The 18,251-nt window shown below is 38.4% G+C and overlaps 1 protein-coding gene across 1 annotated transcript; it reads right to left on the reverse strand.

Moving 5' to 3' along the window:
- Positions 1–3,389: 3,389 nt before the first annotated feature.
- Positions 3,390–13,592, reverse strand: SAP30 (Sin3A associated protein 30). Its single transcript, XM_026699688.2, has 4 exons — positions 12,290–13,592; positions 9,295–9,417; positions 8,053–8,151; positions 3,390–5,107 (listed from the first exon to the last, which is right to left on the reverse strand). Exons 1-4 carry the CDS (start codon positions 12,626–12,628, stop codon positions 4,985–4,987), a joined length of 684 nt encoding a protein of 227 aa, XP_026555473.1. The 5' UTR covers positions 12,629–13,592; the 3' UTR covers positions 3,390–4,984.
- Positions 13,593–18,251: the final 4,659 nt, after the last annotated feature.

The following is an 18,251-nucleotide window of genomic DNA, read 5'->3' on the forward strand; positions in this document are numbered from 1 at the left end:
AAAATCAAATCAGATACCTGTACAATTAGAAGACATGCTAATTATATTGGTATCTGATACAATTAATTAATTAGGTTCCTTGGCAAAATTATTCAGATACCTTCATACTCAGATAAAATTAATCAGATACCTTGACAAAATCACACAAGATACCTGTACAATTAGCACAGCTGCCCTCCAGGGCTGTGTGCTCTCTCCAGAAAGGAAGGGAAGGGAAGAGAAGTTGCCTCCTGAAAAAGCACACTTGGGACATACATCAGGAATGGGGAACCTGTTGCTTTTCAGGTACTTCATCATCCCTTCTTACCTTTGGCCATGCTGAGGTTCCATGAGAATTGTAGCTCTCTAAGGTCTGAAAGGCCACAGATGTCGCCAGTGTAGCAACCCATGAACTTATCACTATGTAATTAGATGAGTATACTGTAATGTTCTCTGTATCAGCCTGACTCTGGAAAAGATCTTCAGCTATCTTTGGGACAAAATGTAGCAGCCAAGATGTTAGTAGGTAATATTCCTATTCAAATTGACTGTTTTGTTACTAGTAGGGCAGCTTTTGAACATAAAGTCCTATCTGGCTTGGTTCCAGGATTTCCCCTTGAAACCCACTTCAATCTATCCAGCCCATCTAGGAGTATAGGAAAAACACCACTTAGGGTCCAGTGCCTGCAAGAAAACTAAATGAGGAAAGGACATGAGGGCAACACTCACTGAGTTTGGGAATGTATACTTAACCCCCAAAGGTACTCCTGGCAGTCTCCCTATTGATTTACAAAGACTATTATTTAACTAGACATTTGGAGAATGATTTTTGAATTTGAGTTTTGACTGGGTTGCCAAATTCAGCACTTTATGTTTTTTTGCTTGTATGTTTCTAATTAAATTATTATGAACCAATAAATCAATAAGGTGCTTACTGAAAAGATGAACTGTTGGTTTTCCAAGAAACGTTAAAAGCAGTGGTTAGGAAAAATACATGGGTCCTCACAAGTGGTATCACTAATCATGCAAATTACATTTTTATAACTCAATGATGCAAATCACACAATCACATAATTTTTATCATTAACATACATAATGATGGATGTTAATGAGGGAGTCATGGCAGAGAGGTATGTGACTGGAACAAGGTACTTGCAAATGCAGATTGTGATTCTATTGGACATCGATGAATATTGCCATGACCTTATCACTGCTTCTATTGGACATCTATGAATATCTCTTATTTTGGAGCCATTTTTCTTTTCTGAGCACATCACAATCTGCAGTTGCAAGTACCTTGTTCCAGTCACAGACCTCTTTGCAAAATATATTATTCTGGATTGTCTAATCTGAATTTTTACTAATCATGGTGGTAGTTGATTAAACCTGAACTGCTTACAAGCATTAAGTTTCTATTCTGAAATGATAACATTTCAATAACTGCTTGGAATATAAAGGGATAAAATATTTATAAAACATGAATCAAAGCATTATATTAACATTTCTAACTATAATTAAATGAACTTTATAATTCATTTAAGTATAATGCAGCTTGGAGTATTGTTTTTTTGAAACACTTTAGCATTATTATATTTAATACTTTTAGGAAGAAGTGGACAGGTTAAGAACAAGATCTGCCATACCTTAATTTATTCACCATGTAAAGCTAATTGCAACAGAAACTAATGAAAATTTCAGTAGCAGTCAAATTATTGCATATATTGAATACTATAACAATCCAACCAGAGGTGGTATTCGGCAGGTTCTGACCAGTTCTGGAGACCGGTAGCGCAAACAAAAAGTAAGAGAACACCTGTGTGATCTTAATGAAAACAAATCACCGGGGCCTGATGGATTACATCCCAGAGTTTTAAAGGAGTTGGCAGAGGTCAACTCAGAACTACTGCACCATATCTTTCAAAAATCCAGGAGCACCAGGGAACTACCAGAGGACTGGAAAAGAGCTGATGTGATTCCCATCTTCAAAAAAGGAGAGAAAAAAACAGACCCAGGAAACTACAGACCAGCTTAACATCAATACCCGGGAAGATACTGGAAAAGATAATAATAAAACAGATCTGCCAACATCTAGAAACAAGTAATAACTAGCAGTCAGCACGGGTTTGTTAAAAATAGATCATGCCAAACCAATCTTATTTCATTCTTCAACACAGTGATAAATTAATAGACCAGCAAAATACTGTGGACATATTTAGATTTCAGCAAGGCATTTGACAAAGTAGACCACAACCTACTTCTTAGTAAGCTAGAAAAATGTGGAATAGATAGCACTACCACTAGATGGACTCACAACTGGCTGGCAAACCATACTCAACGAGTAGTCCTTAATGGGTCTAAATCTACATGGAGGGAAGTAAGCAGTTTGGTGCCATACGGTTCCGTCTTAGGTCCAGTACTATTCAATATCTTCATTAACAACTTAGATGAGGGAATAGAAGGGGAACTTACCAAATTTGCAGATGATACGAAGCTGGCAGGAATAACTAACACCCTAGAAGATAGTCTCAAGGTCCAGATGGATCTTGACAGACTAGACCACTGGGCCATATCTAACAAAATGAAATTTAATGTAGAGAAAAGTAAAGTCCTACACTTTGGCAAGAAAAACCAAAAGTATACGTATAGACTGGGTGAAACCAGGGTCAATAGCAGAGGGATCTTAGTGGACAACCAGCTAAATATGAGCCAGCGGTGTGCAGCCACCGCCAAAAAAGCGAATGCAATCCTAAATTGTATTAACAGAGGGATACAATCAAGATCAAGGGAAGTACTAATAGCACTCTATAAAGCCTTCGTAAGACCACACCTAGAGTACTGCATCCAGTTTTGTTCATCACATTATAAAAAAGATGTTGAGACTCTAGAAAAAGTACAGAGAAGAGCAACCAGGATGATTAGGGGACTGGAGGCTAAAACATACAATGAATGGGCTTATATTAAGACTCATGCTGAAAAATCAGGCTAGGGTTTATTTTCAGAAAAACACAGTAGATGAGATTATGAGGAATAGAAGTTTAAACTTAGCAGGAAGATCTGGTAGGGCACCATTGGGTGAACAAAGTATTTTTCACATTGGGCCATGGTCTATCAAGCTGTACCTCTGTACCTTGACTCCTTTACCAACATTTCGGTCAAGTGGACTTTGTTTTATTTCTTTGCCATATAACATAATTTATGTACTGGATGTTTTTTAAATAATGTATTTTGCTTTTGTTTCTTTGTTTTCAGTCCAGAATCACATTGTATGTATTGGGCGGTATTACAACATGCATGTCATAAAAATAAAGTAAAGTAAAGCAATTATTTCCCAAACCACAAATCTCGTCACGGATCTGATGAACTTTCCTGAAATATATTGCCCTGCAATGTAGAAGTAAATTGGCAAACTGTTGCGGCAATCACTTGTTTATTTCTGATTATCTATTTTTTTCTTAGCAACAGAAATTTTGGGCTCAATTGTGGTCAAACATCAAGGACTATATTGCTTGTCTTCTACTGAAGAAAATAAATCAGTTATACAAATTGTAGCAGTTAGGACAGCAATTCAAGACATTCCCAGTAAAATTATAGTTTAGTTTCTGACCACAAAATCAAATGGTTTGTTATTATAGACTGTAATATAATAGGTAAGTAGAGACTTCCAACACTTTATGTGAAAAGTAAAGGTGCTGGCATGATTGAAGAAATACCAAGCATGATTACGCTTCTTGGTATTTCCTCAAAGAAGCTGCACAGCAGCCACATGATTTCAGGAAAATATGTCTGTCTTTGAGATATAACGCCATGATTATCGTAGCCAGTTCCTCTTTAGTTAAATCTGATTCTTTTTCTGAATATTGGGATACTGGGCAAGCCCAGAAAACAAATGCAGTATCTTATGCAGGCTCACAGGTTCAGAGTGCATTATCACGCATCCCAAAAACATCTTTTTTTGCTTCCTGTCCAGAGAGCTGCATACCCTAATAATGAGCTTATTTAAAAGAAAAAGAAAAAGAAAAGTTAGTTCCTTAATGTCATCTAAATCATGATTTAGAGTAGGTATGGCACAGAGGGAAAATCATGCTTGGAGTTTTCAAACAAGCCTACATTTGTTTTAAATGCATACAGACTATACCGACAATAAAAGAAATGTAAGATGAAAAACAAGCACTGTCTTTCTCATTACTTTTACCATGCAACATAAAGGACAAATGGCGCAAACAAGAATATGAGGTCACTCAGATCTCAAATCAAATATTCAAAATCATGCAAAGACATCAAGGCATGTTATAGCTAAATATACTTATCCTTGCTCAACCACTTTCATTATAAAATCTGTATGCATTTAAAAAGCATGAGCAACATTCAAATGGATGAAGTGTGTTTTGAAAAACAAAAGTAGTGCTAGTGTGTGGTTCAAAGTTCTTCCTTTCCAAGGTGATAATCCTCTGCAGCTGCAATGCAGCTACAATGATCAATGAATTGACATCATACAAAACTACTTAACATAAAACAGTTTGCAAACCACCGTTTCCCAGACTTACACAAAGAGGTATTAATTTAGTCAAACGACAAATCTCAAGAAGGATAAAGTGTATGGCTGTCAGGAAAAAGACATTTTGTATACACGTTTTATAGTTGACAGTGGTCTTACATAATCTTTAAATTCTGCTTAGGAAGATATTAAGGATTTTAAAAAATATTCCTGAGAAAATATAAGAGCTCTGATGCATAAAGGCCTTAAAATATTCTTTGGATATAATTCTGATTTTAATAAATGAAATGGAGCTTTAATATTAAAGCTTACACAAATGTCATATATTATTCAGATATAGGCATAAGGACATCAACAGTATTTATTTAAAATACTTTCATCATGGAAACCTAATTTATGAGAATAGTATTTTCCCAAGAAAAATAACATCAGGATACTCTGAATACTAATACAAAAAAAGCTCAGCACATCCAAACCAGTCTTTAGGTCTGTAAGTCTTAAGTTGTTTATTTAGTGAACACTGCTATCCATTTTTAGGTCAGATTTGTTCTTGTCATTCTTCACTGAATAGATGAAATAGGTTAAGGTATCTTTTTCATTCACTGGAATAGTCCGAAAATGACATCCAATTATCTGGAGAGGGGGAAAAAAAGTATTTGTCTATATATTGAAAAGAAATATTGGACCTCAGAAGTAAGTCAAGTAATAACAATTTATTAAAATTTTAAGGAGTTCCTGCAAGAATGGAAGCATTAAGATACCAGCCATCTTGAAAAGTACATTAAAATAATAACATAATTATTATGCTTTGATTAAGGAATAATAAAAAACTAATATGCCCATTAATCATGTATCTTAAATGATATGGTGCAATATACTAAAGACTAACCTATCAAAGTAATGTAAAAATAAGTTTAATAAATTATCAAATACGGACATTCATATTTTAGAACATTTGAGAATCCAACTACTCATAAATGCCTTTTTTTTAGTTTGTTAAAACTTTTCTTAGTTTAATATAGCTAAGGATCTAATAATTTTTTGTATCATGCCTTTATTATGTACTATTCTTTTACACTAATTATAAAAAACATATTCTGAAATAACAAGGGTCCATATGGAGACAATTATGCATCATCACCTTGATAAGGTGACCAAATTTTCAATTTAGACATATAGGACAAGTTTTTGGTAAACACAAAATTTCAAAATAACCTCAAGAAACACAAAAAGTAAGCTTGATTCAATCAAATGTTCTTGATCCGTAGCCCCCAACCTTTTGGGCATCAGGTTCTGCTGAGAGAGGTTTTTCTGCGGACTGGTGGGTGTGCGGTTTCATGTGTTGCCTGCATCCTCCTGCAAATGGGGCTTCGCTTGTTTGCACAGACCAGTTTCTGGCATGCATGGACCGGTGCTGGTCCATGGACAGGGAGTTGTGAACTTCTATTCTTGATGAAAATCAGAAGTACTGTTTCATGTTATATCTGTGCACTTGAATACTACAATTTATCAGCTTCCTTTAAGAGGCGCAGTAGCTTAATGACATTGGAGATGATCTCCAATGGTTTGAGTCCTAGCACTGCATGCTGGGATGATGCATGTTGGCTCCTGTCAGTCGCCTCAACTTCTGTCCCCCGAACAGTTTGAAAGCATGTTTTATGCAAATAGATAAAATAGGAGTGGGGGAATGAGCTGATGCTCCATGCAGGCAGTCAGATTCCTAACCTCTGAACCTTCCCAATTGTTGCGCCAATTGGCAAGGCAGCTCTGGAAAGGAGAGGGCCTTGGATGATACTACAACAACTTGTCCTTCTTTCTGGTATGAAGCCAGTTTGCCCTCTAGTGGGGTGCCATGGAAAGTTTCTGAGTATTTCCTACAACAGAGCTGGTACCTTGGCAGCCAAACTACTACTCTGCAATAGCATTGTGGTCTCCTGGCTAATATAACAACACCTTATGCTAACAATAATAACAACAACAATATTAAGTAGAAATAGTTTCCTTCGTAATATCCCTGGTTAAATTTGGTGATATAACCTATTCTATATTATAATCTATTTCTAGAATACACACACACACACACACACACACACATGGATCTTTTGTTATTCGGGTTTTCTTCCGCATAAAATTGGAAGTATCTAGGCAACGTTTCAATGAAGTCTCATTCATCATCTTCAGGCTTGTGTCTTCAGCTCTGTTTCTTACTCTGAGAAGCACAGAGCCAAAGATACAAGCCTGAAGATGATGAATGAGACTTCATCGAAACGTTGCCTAGATACTTCCAATTTTACGCGGGAGAAAATCCGAATAACAAAAGATCCACATACAAATACCCGCGAGAACATCAGAAAACATACATACATACATACATACATATTTTCAATTTACATAGCTACCCATTCTCCCTTATGATCTTCTAGGTGGATAAAAGCATAAACATATTTTAAAAACTCAAACAAATCGGCAATGTACACATAATATAAGCAAGCTGGACCAATTCTGTTTCATTTCTTCTTAATTCAGTTTTAAAACATCTGAGAATGGATATGCAATTCAATACTCTCCAAATGTAGGTGACCAATACCTGCAGCTTTTTTTTCCAAATCTTTTTTCTGATAATATCCAAGCCTACATTTGCTTTTCCATTGTTTTTACAATTGAGAAAATTTTGGTGGGTCGCAGAGAAATCTCACCCCCAGAGCACCCTTCCCCAAAGCAATTAATCCAGGCTGCGCAGAAACACCAGGCTGCACAGCCCACATGGCCCATGAGGAAACCCTCTCTGCTCACTCACTCCTTACTGGGCAAACTTGCCTGCTAAAATGCTATTTTTCCTTTATCCAACCATCATCTGTTCTGCTATGCCGGGAGATTTAGATTAGCTAGGAAGCAGGAAATAGTTGGATTTCTTGCTTTCTAGCTAGTCTTTAGATTTTCGACTCTGCTTTTAAGCACAGCTGAACCTCCCTTAGGACTGACGATTGTATTATTCAGTGTAGACTCACGGCAGGCAAATTTGAGAGACTGAGCTAGCCGATGGCAGATAGATAGATCACTGAATGATTCTGTGAGCAACTCAATCTGCCTGCCTGCTTTGCCTGAATTTGGGCAAAAGTTGCTCTTTTTTATATATAAAAAAATCAATATTTACATACATGATGTGTTGTGAGTTAATTTTGGGAGTTTGCTTGCTAGCAAATTTGGAGTTTGTTTGCAAGTGAAATTTATGTGACAGACTGAGCTAGCCAATGGCAGATAGATAGATCTCTGAATGAATCTGTGATTCTGTGAGCAACTCAATCTGCCTGCCTGCTTTTGGGTAAAAGTTGCTCTTTTTTATAAAAAATTCAATATTTATATAAATATTTATAATATTTACATACAAGCTATGCCCAGCCAGTCACATGACCACCAAGCCACACCCACAAATTAGGCCATGCCCACAGAGCCAGTTCGTGGCCCTGGGATTTAAAATTATGAGTTTGGTGGTCCCTGAGGTCCAAAAGGTTGGTGACCCCTGTATTACAGCACATTTAATTTTTTGTACTCCAAAGAAAAAATAAAGTTCCACTTACTTCAACAAGTTGTGCTTTATTAAGTCCAGGTCTGGTCTGTAATTTGAAGTGCCTTTTGTATCTTCTTAGTGTATTTACTTGTAGCTGAAACAGATCAACCTGGAAAGGAAGAAACGTGGTTCTTTAATTTGACAGTTATTGTCAGCCTATTTTATCTTGCAAATATTGTGTGAAATTTTGAACAATATTGTCTTCATTCTGTAATGTGTAACAGGATGGTGCAACAAGAGCTCTGGTTAAGGATGACACACATTTTACACCAATAAAGGGACCTAGCTTCAGTCTCCAGAGACTGTTTTAAAATATCTCAAGTTAGAGGCACTGGGGGGTAGTGCCACAAATCCACAACACTTCTATTAGAATAGGCTACAAAATAATGAATTTCATGTGGTAAAGTTAACTATCTCATCCTAGTAATGAGCTTAAAGTACAGCAAAACATCTATGCTGACCAAAACCTAAAATACAAAACTCTTTTAACAACCATTCTTTATTTATGATATAAACTAAGATGAATAAATGACATTCCAGATGTTATTGAAATATAGCTCTATACATTTCAAAGTCATAATTCATTTTTACTGTCATTTATATTTTTTTTAGCTAAAATCGTTCATTCTTAGAAGTAAGCCTAATATTTGGAGTTGATATAAACCAGGGGTGTCAAACTCAAGGCCCATGAGCTGGATCCGGCCTGCGATGTAGTTGGATCCAGCCTGCGGAGCCATCCTGGTCTACCAGTGTCACTTTAGCCTGGTCTACCCAATGCAGGAAAAAAAAGTTCAGGGCAGCGAAGTTTCAGCTTGGTCTACCAGGTGCAAAGAGGAAAGATCAGGCCAATGTAGCTCCGGCCCAGTCTACCCAATTAGGCCAGTGTGGCTTTGGCCCGGTCTACTCAATGAGAAGAGGAAACAAGCCAGCAGTTTGGGGAGTGGCGTCAAGCTGGCCATGCCCACCTAATCGGCCGCACTCACCCAGCCATACACCCCAGGCCCCCTGAGATCAAACACAACCCTGATGTGACCCTCAGTGAAATTGAATTTGACACCCCTGATATAGACTGTCTGAAATCACAATTGGGCAAAAATTGGGATGAATATAAATCTAATAAAACATAAATAACACTTAGCACTAAATGAGATGCAGCAAATATTTAAGCCACCGAGTTCTTGAATAAAGTACTACTTTTGTATCACATATGAATTATGAAGAGGATAATTCTAAGGAAAAAGTATAAACCTACCTCTGGAGTATCGATGTCTTGCACTGGTGAATCACCATCATCATCACTGCCTTTTCTCTTTCTTCTGTTTCTGACACTCTGAATTAAGTTTTTGTGGAAATCACAAATATAAAGATGTCTTGCCTGTAAGTTTAAAGAGATAGTTTAACATGCATCTCTGTAACATTTTCTGTAGTCATAGTTCACATGCAAATGATTTTATTAATATATAGTAAGCAAAGTAATCATATTAATCACTAACCCATCTGATTTCACTAGCTGATGTAAGATTAAAGTTGGTACTTTAGTTACTGCAGTACTGTACATCATGACTTAGTAAATGTTTTAATCCTAACATAATCCTACTAGCTAAGTAAACTGTAAAAAAATGTATATAAAAATGTGTTCATATATATATAAAATGTATAGACAAGAACACAACAATTATATATAAAAAAAGAAATGTTCAAACAGCTCGGCACTTTTACTTTCCTTCTAATATGTTTTAAAATATTAAATTGCAAAAGTAAAATTTCTGACTGTATTCTATGCAAAATAGATACTTTGGATTGAAAATTAAGTAACAAAGAAAGCTGTAAAGTGGTACTTTAAGAAAAAATGAACGGGTCATTTAATGATGCATACACAATATTAGAATTATTTCTACCACATAAATAAGTTGTTTCAGGAAAAAATACCCACTTCAGTAAAGAACTAAAGACTTTAGATGCAACAAAGTATATTTTATTGGCATTCACAACTATAAGGACCAATAGGATATTTACTAAAAGAATATTGAAAAGCCTCAAAGCCCACAAGGTTACAGGTTATATATTCTCTGAAATAAAATAAAGGAGAAAGGATTTATAGGACTTAAATGATAACATGATTTTATGTCAGGAATATAGAATCTGATAACATGGGTTGACCTCACAAGACCTTGACTCTTTTAAGTTTTGCTCGTCTAAGGAAGCTCCCACCTTTCTACTGATGTGTGCTGATATTACGGATATTATCAGCTTATAAAATAGACAGTGTCCTTTAATGTTTGATTTCCTTCCTACCATAGAAAAGATAATAAGTTGGTTTTTGCTTTTGTTATCTACAGTCATCAGACAATTCCAGTTTGCCTCCTTTCATATACACTTCAGGATCATATGTACAGATAGAATATGATTCATCTCCCACGTTCCTCAATTTTCTTTTCCCTCCTTTTTGGTGGATGCAGTGGATAGAGACCAGAATGACAATAGACAGACTATGCTGGAGTTGACAGTTGACATCAGGAATTACAAACCATACAACAAGCTCCACAATAAGACACTCTATACATTACCCATAGATATATAAGCATTTTATCAGAAAGAAGAAAAATCTAATAAACAAATCTACATTATCCACTAGGTATTAATTACATTAATTTATGTTCTAGGACCTGGACTTATTTCTTCCAGGTTGTGTTATTAATTGTGGATCAACACAATGTTAATTTGCATATGGGTATGCTGATTAATCTAAAGAAACATGAAAAATGCATTAATTTACATACTGCACTTCCAATATGGTATGAAAACCCTCACAAAGTACTACACATCAAAGCATTACACATCTAACTATATTTATTTGCTTTACAGAACCTAATAATGCTTCCTGTCAAGAAAGTATCTAGCAGTGTACAATGAAGTAACAATTCTAAATCCATTTGCTAAGGACAGAGTATCTCACCGAATTCTAATAAAAATAAATGTTCCAGTGGTGCTATTAATCCGCCAAGGATCCCACTGGAAGAGTTTATTATCTTTGTTTTGGTTTAGGATCAGTAGCATGCTTGGCAAGCAGTAAGATCACACACACACACACCCTCTTTCCCCTCCAAAAATGTGACTCTTCATGCGCTGCCAACATTTAACAACACTACTTTAATGCAGCTAACGAGACATATCCCAGACTTGTTCTTTCCGGTGAAACGCTTCTATATTAGGGAGGTAGAACCTGACAGACGTTTACTGTCCGGATTACGTGCCTCGAGTTGAGGAATGTCTCGCACTAAAGGGATTTTTTTTCCCCTCATTCTTTTGTTTTGCAATGTGTGCAGAAGCCACGAATGTATTTGGGGGCATTTTGTATTTTAACTAGAAAGGTTTTCTAAGAGCTTGATGGCTGCCAAGAGGAAGACGACAGAGTGGCAAAATGGGACGTGCAACGCTGCAGCACGAGGCGGAGCAGTGAAGTACTGTCCTCCTCTCCAGGGGGAAACAAATTCAGTGCTTCATGGAAACCCACAGGCACACCGACGGTCGGTACACGAACAGCGATAAACGATATTTGCAATTTCTTGCCTAGAGGCCGTTCACACGACTTTATGGTAAATTCCGCCACCACGTTCAAGGGAAAAAAGAATGAGACGGAGACAGACAAAAGCATAAAAAGAGCAACAAGAGAAGCTACTTCCAACCACTCACAAAGGCCAGTAGCCGAGGCTGCTCGGCTTTTGCAGCGTCAGCCCACAGCCAACTCAACAGAAAGGAGCCAACAAAACCAAACAAAAAGCTCTGTAACAGCTAACCCTTCAAAAAATCTGCAAGGAAGAAGCGAAAAATCAGATAAATCGCTACCGTCAGGTCTTTTCCAGGGCTAAAGCCTTCTCCATGCAAATAACTATTTAATACAGACTCCTAACGTAGACAAAAAACATAGGTCGCCACAAAAAGCTGGAGCGGGCCGTAAGGAAAGGGCAAATTTCCCTCCTTCACTAAAGCTGTTTTTCCAGAGAGAAAGCCAGCCAAACCGTGCTAAAATGAAAGGAACTCGAACCGAAGACAACCAGACCACAGAACCTTTGGCTTATCTGGAAAAGCACTTGTCCCATTCATTCTCCGGAGTCGGTTGGCTTTTGTCTTCCTTCCTTTTGCAACCACCGCTGCTGAGGATAATATGGGGCTGGCGATGGCGGCTTTTAAAAAGGGTCAAGGGCTAATCCCAAGCCAGGAGCTCCCGCCAGATTGAAGACACTTACACTTTTGTCCAGCTCGATCTTCACCTTCTTCTGCGAGATGCTCTTCTGGATCCGCTTGCTGAAGCTAGCGTTGCCCGCAGCTCGGTTACACCGCTCGCCCTCCTCCCGTAAGCAGCATAACTGCCCAGCACCAGGTCCTGCAGTCCCAAGGGGACCGGCTGAGCCCGCGGCTGTCGCGGCAGCAGCCGACGAAGTCGCTCCCAGCCCGGCCGTCGGCTGCGGAAGGGGTGGCGGGGTCGGCAGGACTTCCACCGCGGCGGTGGCGTTAGCTACAACGGCCGGGACGGCGGCGGCTTCTCCCCCGCCGCGGGTCACTTCCTCGGGGCCAAAGCCGTTCATTGCCCGCCTGCTTAAGCCGGCGGACTAAGCCTTCCCCGAAGTAAAGTAACTCAACTGGGCGGCGTTCCTGCTACTGCAGCTCCCCCCGCTCCCCACTCCACCTTCTTCCAGACACCGCCTCCGTCTCCTTTTGTCAGGAAGGGATGATCGGAGGAAGGCCACTCGGCCTCTCGCAATGCCAAGGGGCAAGGGCTTCCCTGCGATGGGGGAAAGACAAAAGTCTGACACGCCCCGAGTCCTGAAGACGAGAGTAGTGCAAAATGCCCGCTCCTCTTGCTCCCAAGGCTGACACCGAGGGGAGAGCGAGAAACGCCACTCTCCCGCCTCCTCTGCCTCTGTAAAAAGCAAAGCCCAGCCTTTCCCCGAAGCCGCCGCGCCTCCAGAATCTCGCCTCCCCGAAGTAATTGAAATTCCGTCTCCTTCCCTTAAGTAAAGCTACGGACAGGTCAGCTCCGTTTGCTCCTTTCCCGCACTCTTTTCAACCTGCTGTAGACTTTTCGGTTGTTTCCAAATTGCAATAGCAACAACCTGCCCCAGTGCTGTTTTTTTTTCTCCTCCGCCTTTCCTCACCTTCCGGGTCTTTTCGGGAAAAGTAGTTTTTCCCCGACTCGCCTTCCATTAAAGGAGCAAGAGAACGGACTACAAATCCCAAAATGCATCACTGGCGTTAAGCAGGACTGTATTTACAAAGCGATGGAACGCGGCGGCTTAGCGGGTGTTCGCTTGGGCGCGCGTGCGCAAGCCATTTTACTGGCTGTGGCGAGCCGCCTTCGGAAAGGCGGCGAATGAGGGGCCTTCCTTCTTTCCTGCCGTCTTACTAGGCGGAAGCACGGAAAACAAGATCCCCTTCGACTTGTTACACTGGAATGGCTGTGGAAAGGTCTTACGCTGCAGTACACGCATGACCACGTTACTATGTCTATCTAACTGACGTTTGTTAGAGGACACCTGGGTTAGAAGAGGCGGCGCTTCGTGCAGCCGTTGATGTTTGAAATCTGTACTGACGGTTGAGGAGGGGGGACGGGGGGGAATAGAGCCGTCGCCTTGCTGCAGTCTGTCTCCTTGGAGGCAATAAAGCGCGGCGCTTGCAGTTGGTTTTCTCCATGACTGTGCAGATCTCCAACTTGCTGCGTTTTCTTAGAAGCGCCTTGAAAAGCGTGGCTCTTGCAGCTTGGTGTAGGCTTCGCTCAAGGCGGTTTTGTGCGAACCGTTTCTCAGTTCAAGAGGAGGTAGTCTTGTAGAAAATATTTCAGCAATAGTCGAGTTTAGCTGAGCATTTCCTCCCTACAGGCAAAATACAAATCATCTGAATAACAAAATAACGGCTGTTAAGTCAACTAAATAATTTTCAAGGTAGCTCATAAATTTTAACTTTTATTAACACTCATTTTAATATAGTGCAGTACATACTTTGTAAAATTATTTTCTAACAGCTATTCTAAAGGCATATGAAATAAGTATGTAGAATGAAGAAAGAAAAACTTATCAACATCAGGCAGCAATAGGGTTGTCGCTGTTCAGTCATGTCTGACTCTTGACAATTCTAAGGGTCAAGTCTCCAAATCTTCCAATCTTGCATTGCTTTGAGTTTTTCTATGCTTTGGCTGATGTCAGCTTTGATGGTGGCCAGAGACCATGTTCTCTTGACAGCCTGTTTTCCTTTTACAGCTAACTCTTCCAAACAATTGATTTCTCCAGTGACTTCCCCCATATGACATGCCATTGCTTCCCCGGGCGGTATTAATTTGAAATACTTCTAACCTGGACTTTAGGCTTCCTTATTATTATTTGCTTTTCAATAAAGGTGATGTTAGCATTTTAGCACAACATCCATGACTTCTTTTGAAACTTGTTTTCCTTTTGGCCAACACCATTTTTTTAAATTGGCAGGAACTAACCTTTTCAGATACTAAACAATAGGGAGTATACATTATGTAGATTAAAGCCTTCTTAGTAAACTTTAAATTTGCCTGAAATACTTGTAACGGATAACAGCAAAAGGGAATGAAAAAGCAGGGATTGGATTTCAGGATTAGGTCCAGTTCCATGTCAGCTGAGATGCCTGAGTTTTAAAAGGCAACATAACTGGTCAAGAAATTCCTTTGGATAAGATAGTTTTGAAGTTCTTAAAAACTACAGAACTTGTACTTTAAATATTGGTATGTTAGCACATGCCTTGCCATATCTAACAAGAATATCGGATAATTAAGTGCTAGATGATAAAATATTTAAAACGCGAAATAGCAATGGTACCTTTGCTACCATTGTGATCTATGTTTTTTTCCTGTTTAAAATATATAGAGTCTTCCAAATTCTAAACATTACTGTTAGAAGATTTACAATACATAGAGATCATCTTGTATTGGTAGATGCTTTCTCAAAACATCATTTTTCGTTTGCACTGTAATGGAGCTACAATCAACCAGAAAGTATCTACACAAATAAAGACTTTGAAGTGAATTAAGTAAGACTTAAGAAATAAAACTTGTTTGTGAATTACAAAAGCTTAATAGAGATAAGGTAAAAGAAAATTATTGAAAGTTCCAAATTGTATGGAAGAGTTCATTGGAGTCTGATTTCACTTCCCATCTTTGCATTTTGGGAACTAAACTTGTACTTCTAAAACAGATCAGGGGTATCAAACTCAATTTCACTGAGGGACACATCAGGGTTGTGGTTGACCTTAGGGGGCTGGACGGGTGTGGCAGATGATGGGTGTAGACAACTGGGTGGATGTGGCCAGCTTGAGGCCATTTGCTGGGTGTGGTTGACTGGGTGGGCATGGCCGGCTTAATGCCACTCCCCAAACTACTGGCATGTTTCCTCTTCACTGGGTAGAGCGGGCCGAAGCCACGCTGCCCCGATGTTTCTTCTTTGCATTGGTAAACCAGGTGAAAGCGACATGGGCTGGTCCCTTACATTTTCCAGGATGGCCTTGTGTTTGACATCTGTGCTATAGATGAATCTACTGTCCAGCTTTACAGTTAGGCCTAGGTCTCCTGGGAAAAATAAACTATGTGTTTAAGCATTGTAATATGGAAATTTAAATATGTGCATTTTGACACTATAAATGTTTACTTAGAAGTTCCCTTTTCCTAAAACCTATTCATAGATATCTGCATAGGATTGTATCCTATGTATACAAAACATTTTGGTCATAAATAAGACTGTTTTAAGAGCAAATCCAAGGGGGGAAAAGTTAATAAACTAAGGACTGTATTATTTAATTTTGAATGCAGATAAATTTAGAAATACGTTCCTATTAAGCAGGAAACATGAGAAGGTAAGCAGTGACCAAAATTGATCTTTAGGAACTGAAAATCATGACAGCAAAGAATAATTCCAGGAAACAGTTGTGCACAAGAAGTATAATACTATTTTCTAAACAAGATTGGAAACTACTAAGTTGACTCTCATTTTCCTGTAAGACAGGGGTCCCCAATCCCTGCGCTGCAGATGGTATCTGTCTGCAGTCTGTTTGAAACCAGGTAGTGCAAGTAAGCAAAGTTTCATCTGTGCATGTAGGATGTAGATAGTGTGTGAAACCATGCCCTCCTGGTCCAGTGCAGCACAAAAGATTGAAGGGCACTGTTCTAAGAGATACCTTGAAAATAAAAGGAGCTTTGGAGTCTTCCCAAAATGGCATCTTAACTCAGCAGGATTTTTTTTCCCCTGCTGACAACTGGTTTTGTTGCCAAAGCTGCATCTTTTAGCAGCACAACTTCCCGGATTTGAACAGCAGTTATTAGGAATGATTCAAGATGATCCTTTGACAACTGTAGACCTAGGTGAGAAGAGCAATTCTCAGTGTGTGAGACTCCATCTTCCCTTCTAGCTGTTTGCTGTTTTAAGAACACCTGTGGTTTTAAAGGCAGGTTTTGATTTTTTTCTTTTCGATTTTTACCTTCAAATGTTAATTAACAGGTGAATGCTGATTTAGTTTAATCCTCTGCTGAATTTTAAAAGTTATTTAATTAAAAAAATTATATTAATAGCTCCCATAAATCACTTCCACTTTTTCACATGGAAGGCATGGTAAACTTTGGATAATGAAAGAGATCTCATTTGATTTACATCTAACTTTACTGGAATTTCATATTTTATAATCTTTAAAAGAAAAAAAACAAGTGGATTTAATTTTTGATGCTTGAAAAACTCAAAATATTTTTGAGGCTAGTCTGCTACCCAGTTTTTATTGTCTGAGAGAAGTTGTTTTTGACCTGTTGAAAAAGTTTCGGCTGTGAAAAGTTTAATTACTTTATAGCTTGATATAATTCTTTATTGGCCAAGTGTGATTGGAGACACAAGGAATTTGTCTAATTTACAACTTAAAAATTTGGATAAAAAGCTTAATAAAGTTTTAAATCAACTTGAAAATAGTAACTAGATGCAAGTAAAAGCAGTACAAGATCTACAGTCTGATGGATTGGAATGTAATTTGCCGCTGGCAGACCTGAAAGATGTGCTGGCCTTGGAAAATGCAAGTTGGCAAAAGAACTCTGGGAAAAGTTTGGATTTTAAAGACTCAAAGATGATAGAATTGACCAGTTATGAACTCAACTTTTTCAAGAAGATTGAAGGAGATTGGGGAACATATTTATCATATCCAATTGGAAAACAAAGGTTAAAAGATGTTATGTTACAATTTACAGAAGACTATTTTGTACAACAAAAGCTATGGAGATATACACAACAGAATAGAATACCTTTATTGTCATTGCATTCTACAAATACAATGAAATTTGAAAGCTACTCCAGCACAGTGTCCCAAACACCACATCACAATCGCACTACAGAGTATTAAAAAATTAAAATAATAATTTAAAACCTAGTCTAAAACCTGTCTAAAACATATAGTAAGTTAGATAGTTTTAAAATGCTCTATATACATCGGGCTAAATTACATATGCATTGTTTGATTCAACACAATTATTGCCTTGGAAAAGAAACTTGTTTCTCAGTCTATTAGTCCTCATTTTAAGACACCTATAATGCCTTCTGATGGTAACCGTTCAAAATATGAGTGTCCAGGATGAGAACGGTCTGTGGAGATTTTTAGTGCTCTAGAGAGGAGTCTGGTCTTCGCAATCTTCCAAAGAAGAAAGAGCAACCGATGATTTTTTTGTGCTGTGTTTATAATTCTCTGGAGCATGTTATTATCCACTACAGAGCATCCAGCATACCACACCATTACACAATATGCCAAAATGCTGTCAATGGTAGAACGGTAAAAAGTAACCAGCAACTTCTAACCCAGACCACTCTTTTGCAGCAGTCTCAGAAAGTGCAGGTGCTGTTGGGTCTTCTTTGCAGTGGCCATAGTGTGGACTGACCAAGTAAGGTTGTCAGAAATATGAGTTCCTAGAAATTTAAAACTATGAACTCTTTCCACACAATCTCCGTTGACGTATAGTGGGAGAGGCTCTGCTTTGCATCTTCTGAAGTCTGTAATCAATTCTTTGGTCTTTTTGATGAGAAACAAACATATTAATTCTAGCCTCTTTCATTAATTTCAATCGAAACATCTTTTTGTTTCATTTCAATTATTTCAAATATAATCCTTTAATAATTATTTTAATAATAAAGATAATATGTGTTTGCATAATAATAATAATAATCATCA

This window comes from Pseudonaja textilis, chromosome 6, assembly GCF_049901715.1.
Source record: "Pseudonaja textilis isolate UNSWEBS1 chromosome 6, rPseTex1.2, whole genome shotgun sequence".
Lineage (NCBI taxonomy): Eukaryota > Metazoa > Chordata > Lepidosauria > Squamata > Elapidae > Pseudonaja > Pseudonaja textilis.

Bases quoted from the DNA above. Each gene is read 5' to 3' on its own strand.
- SAP30 (XM_026699688.2), bottom strand. From the start codon at position 12,628: ATGAACGGCTTTGGCCCCGAGGAAGTGACCCGCGGCGGGGGAGAAGCC. The intron at 9,418-12,289 runs GTAAGTGTCTTC...TTAAACTTACAG, and splicing joins AGATCGAGCTGGACAAAAGT to GCAAGACATCTTTATATTTG. The intron at 5,108-8,052 runs GTAAGTGGAACT...CCCCCTCTCCAG, and splicing joins ATAAAGCACAACTTGTTGAA to ATAATTGGATGTCATTTTCG.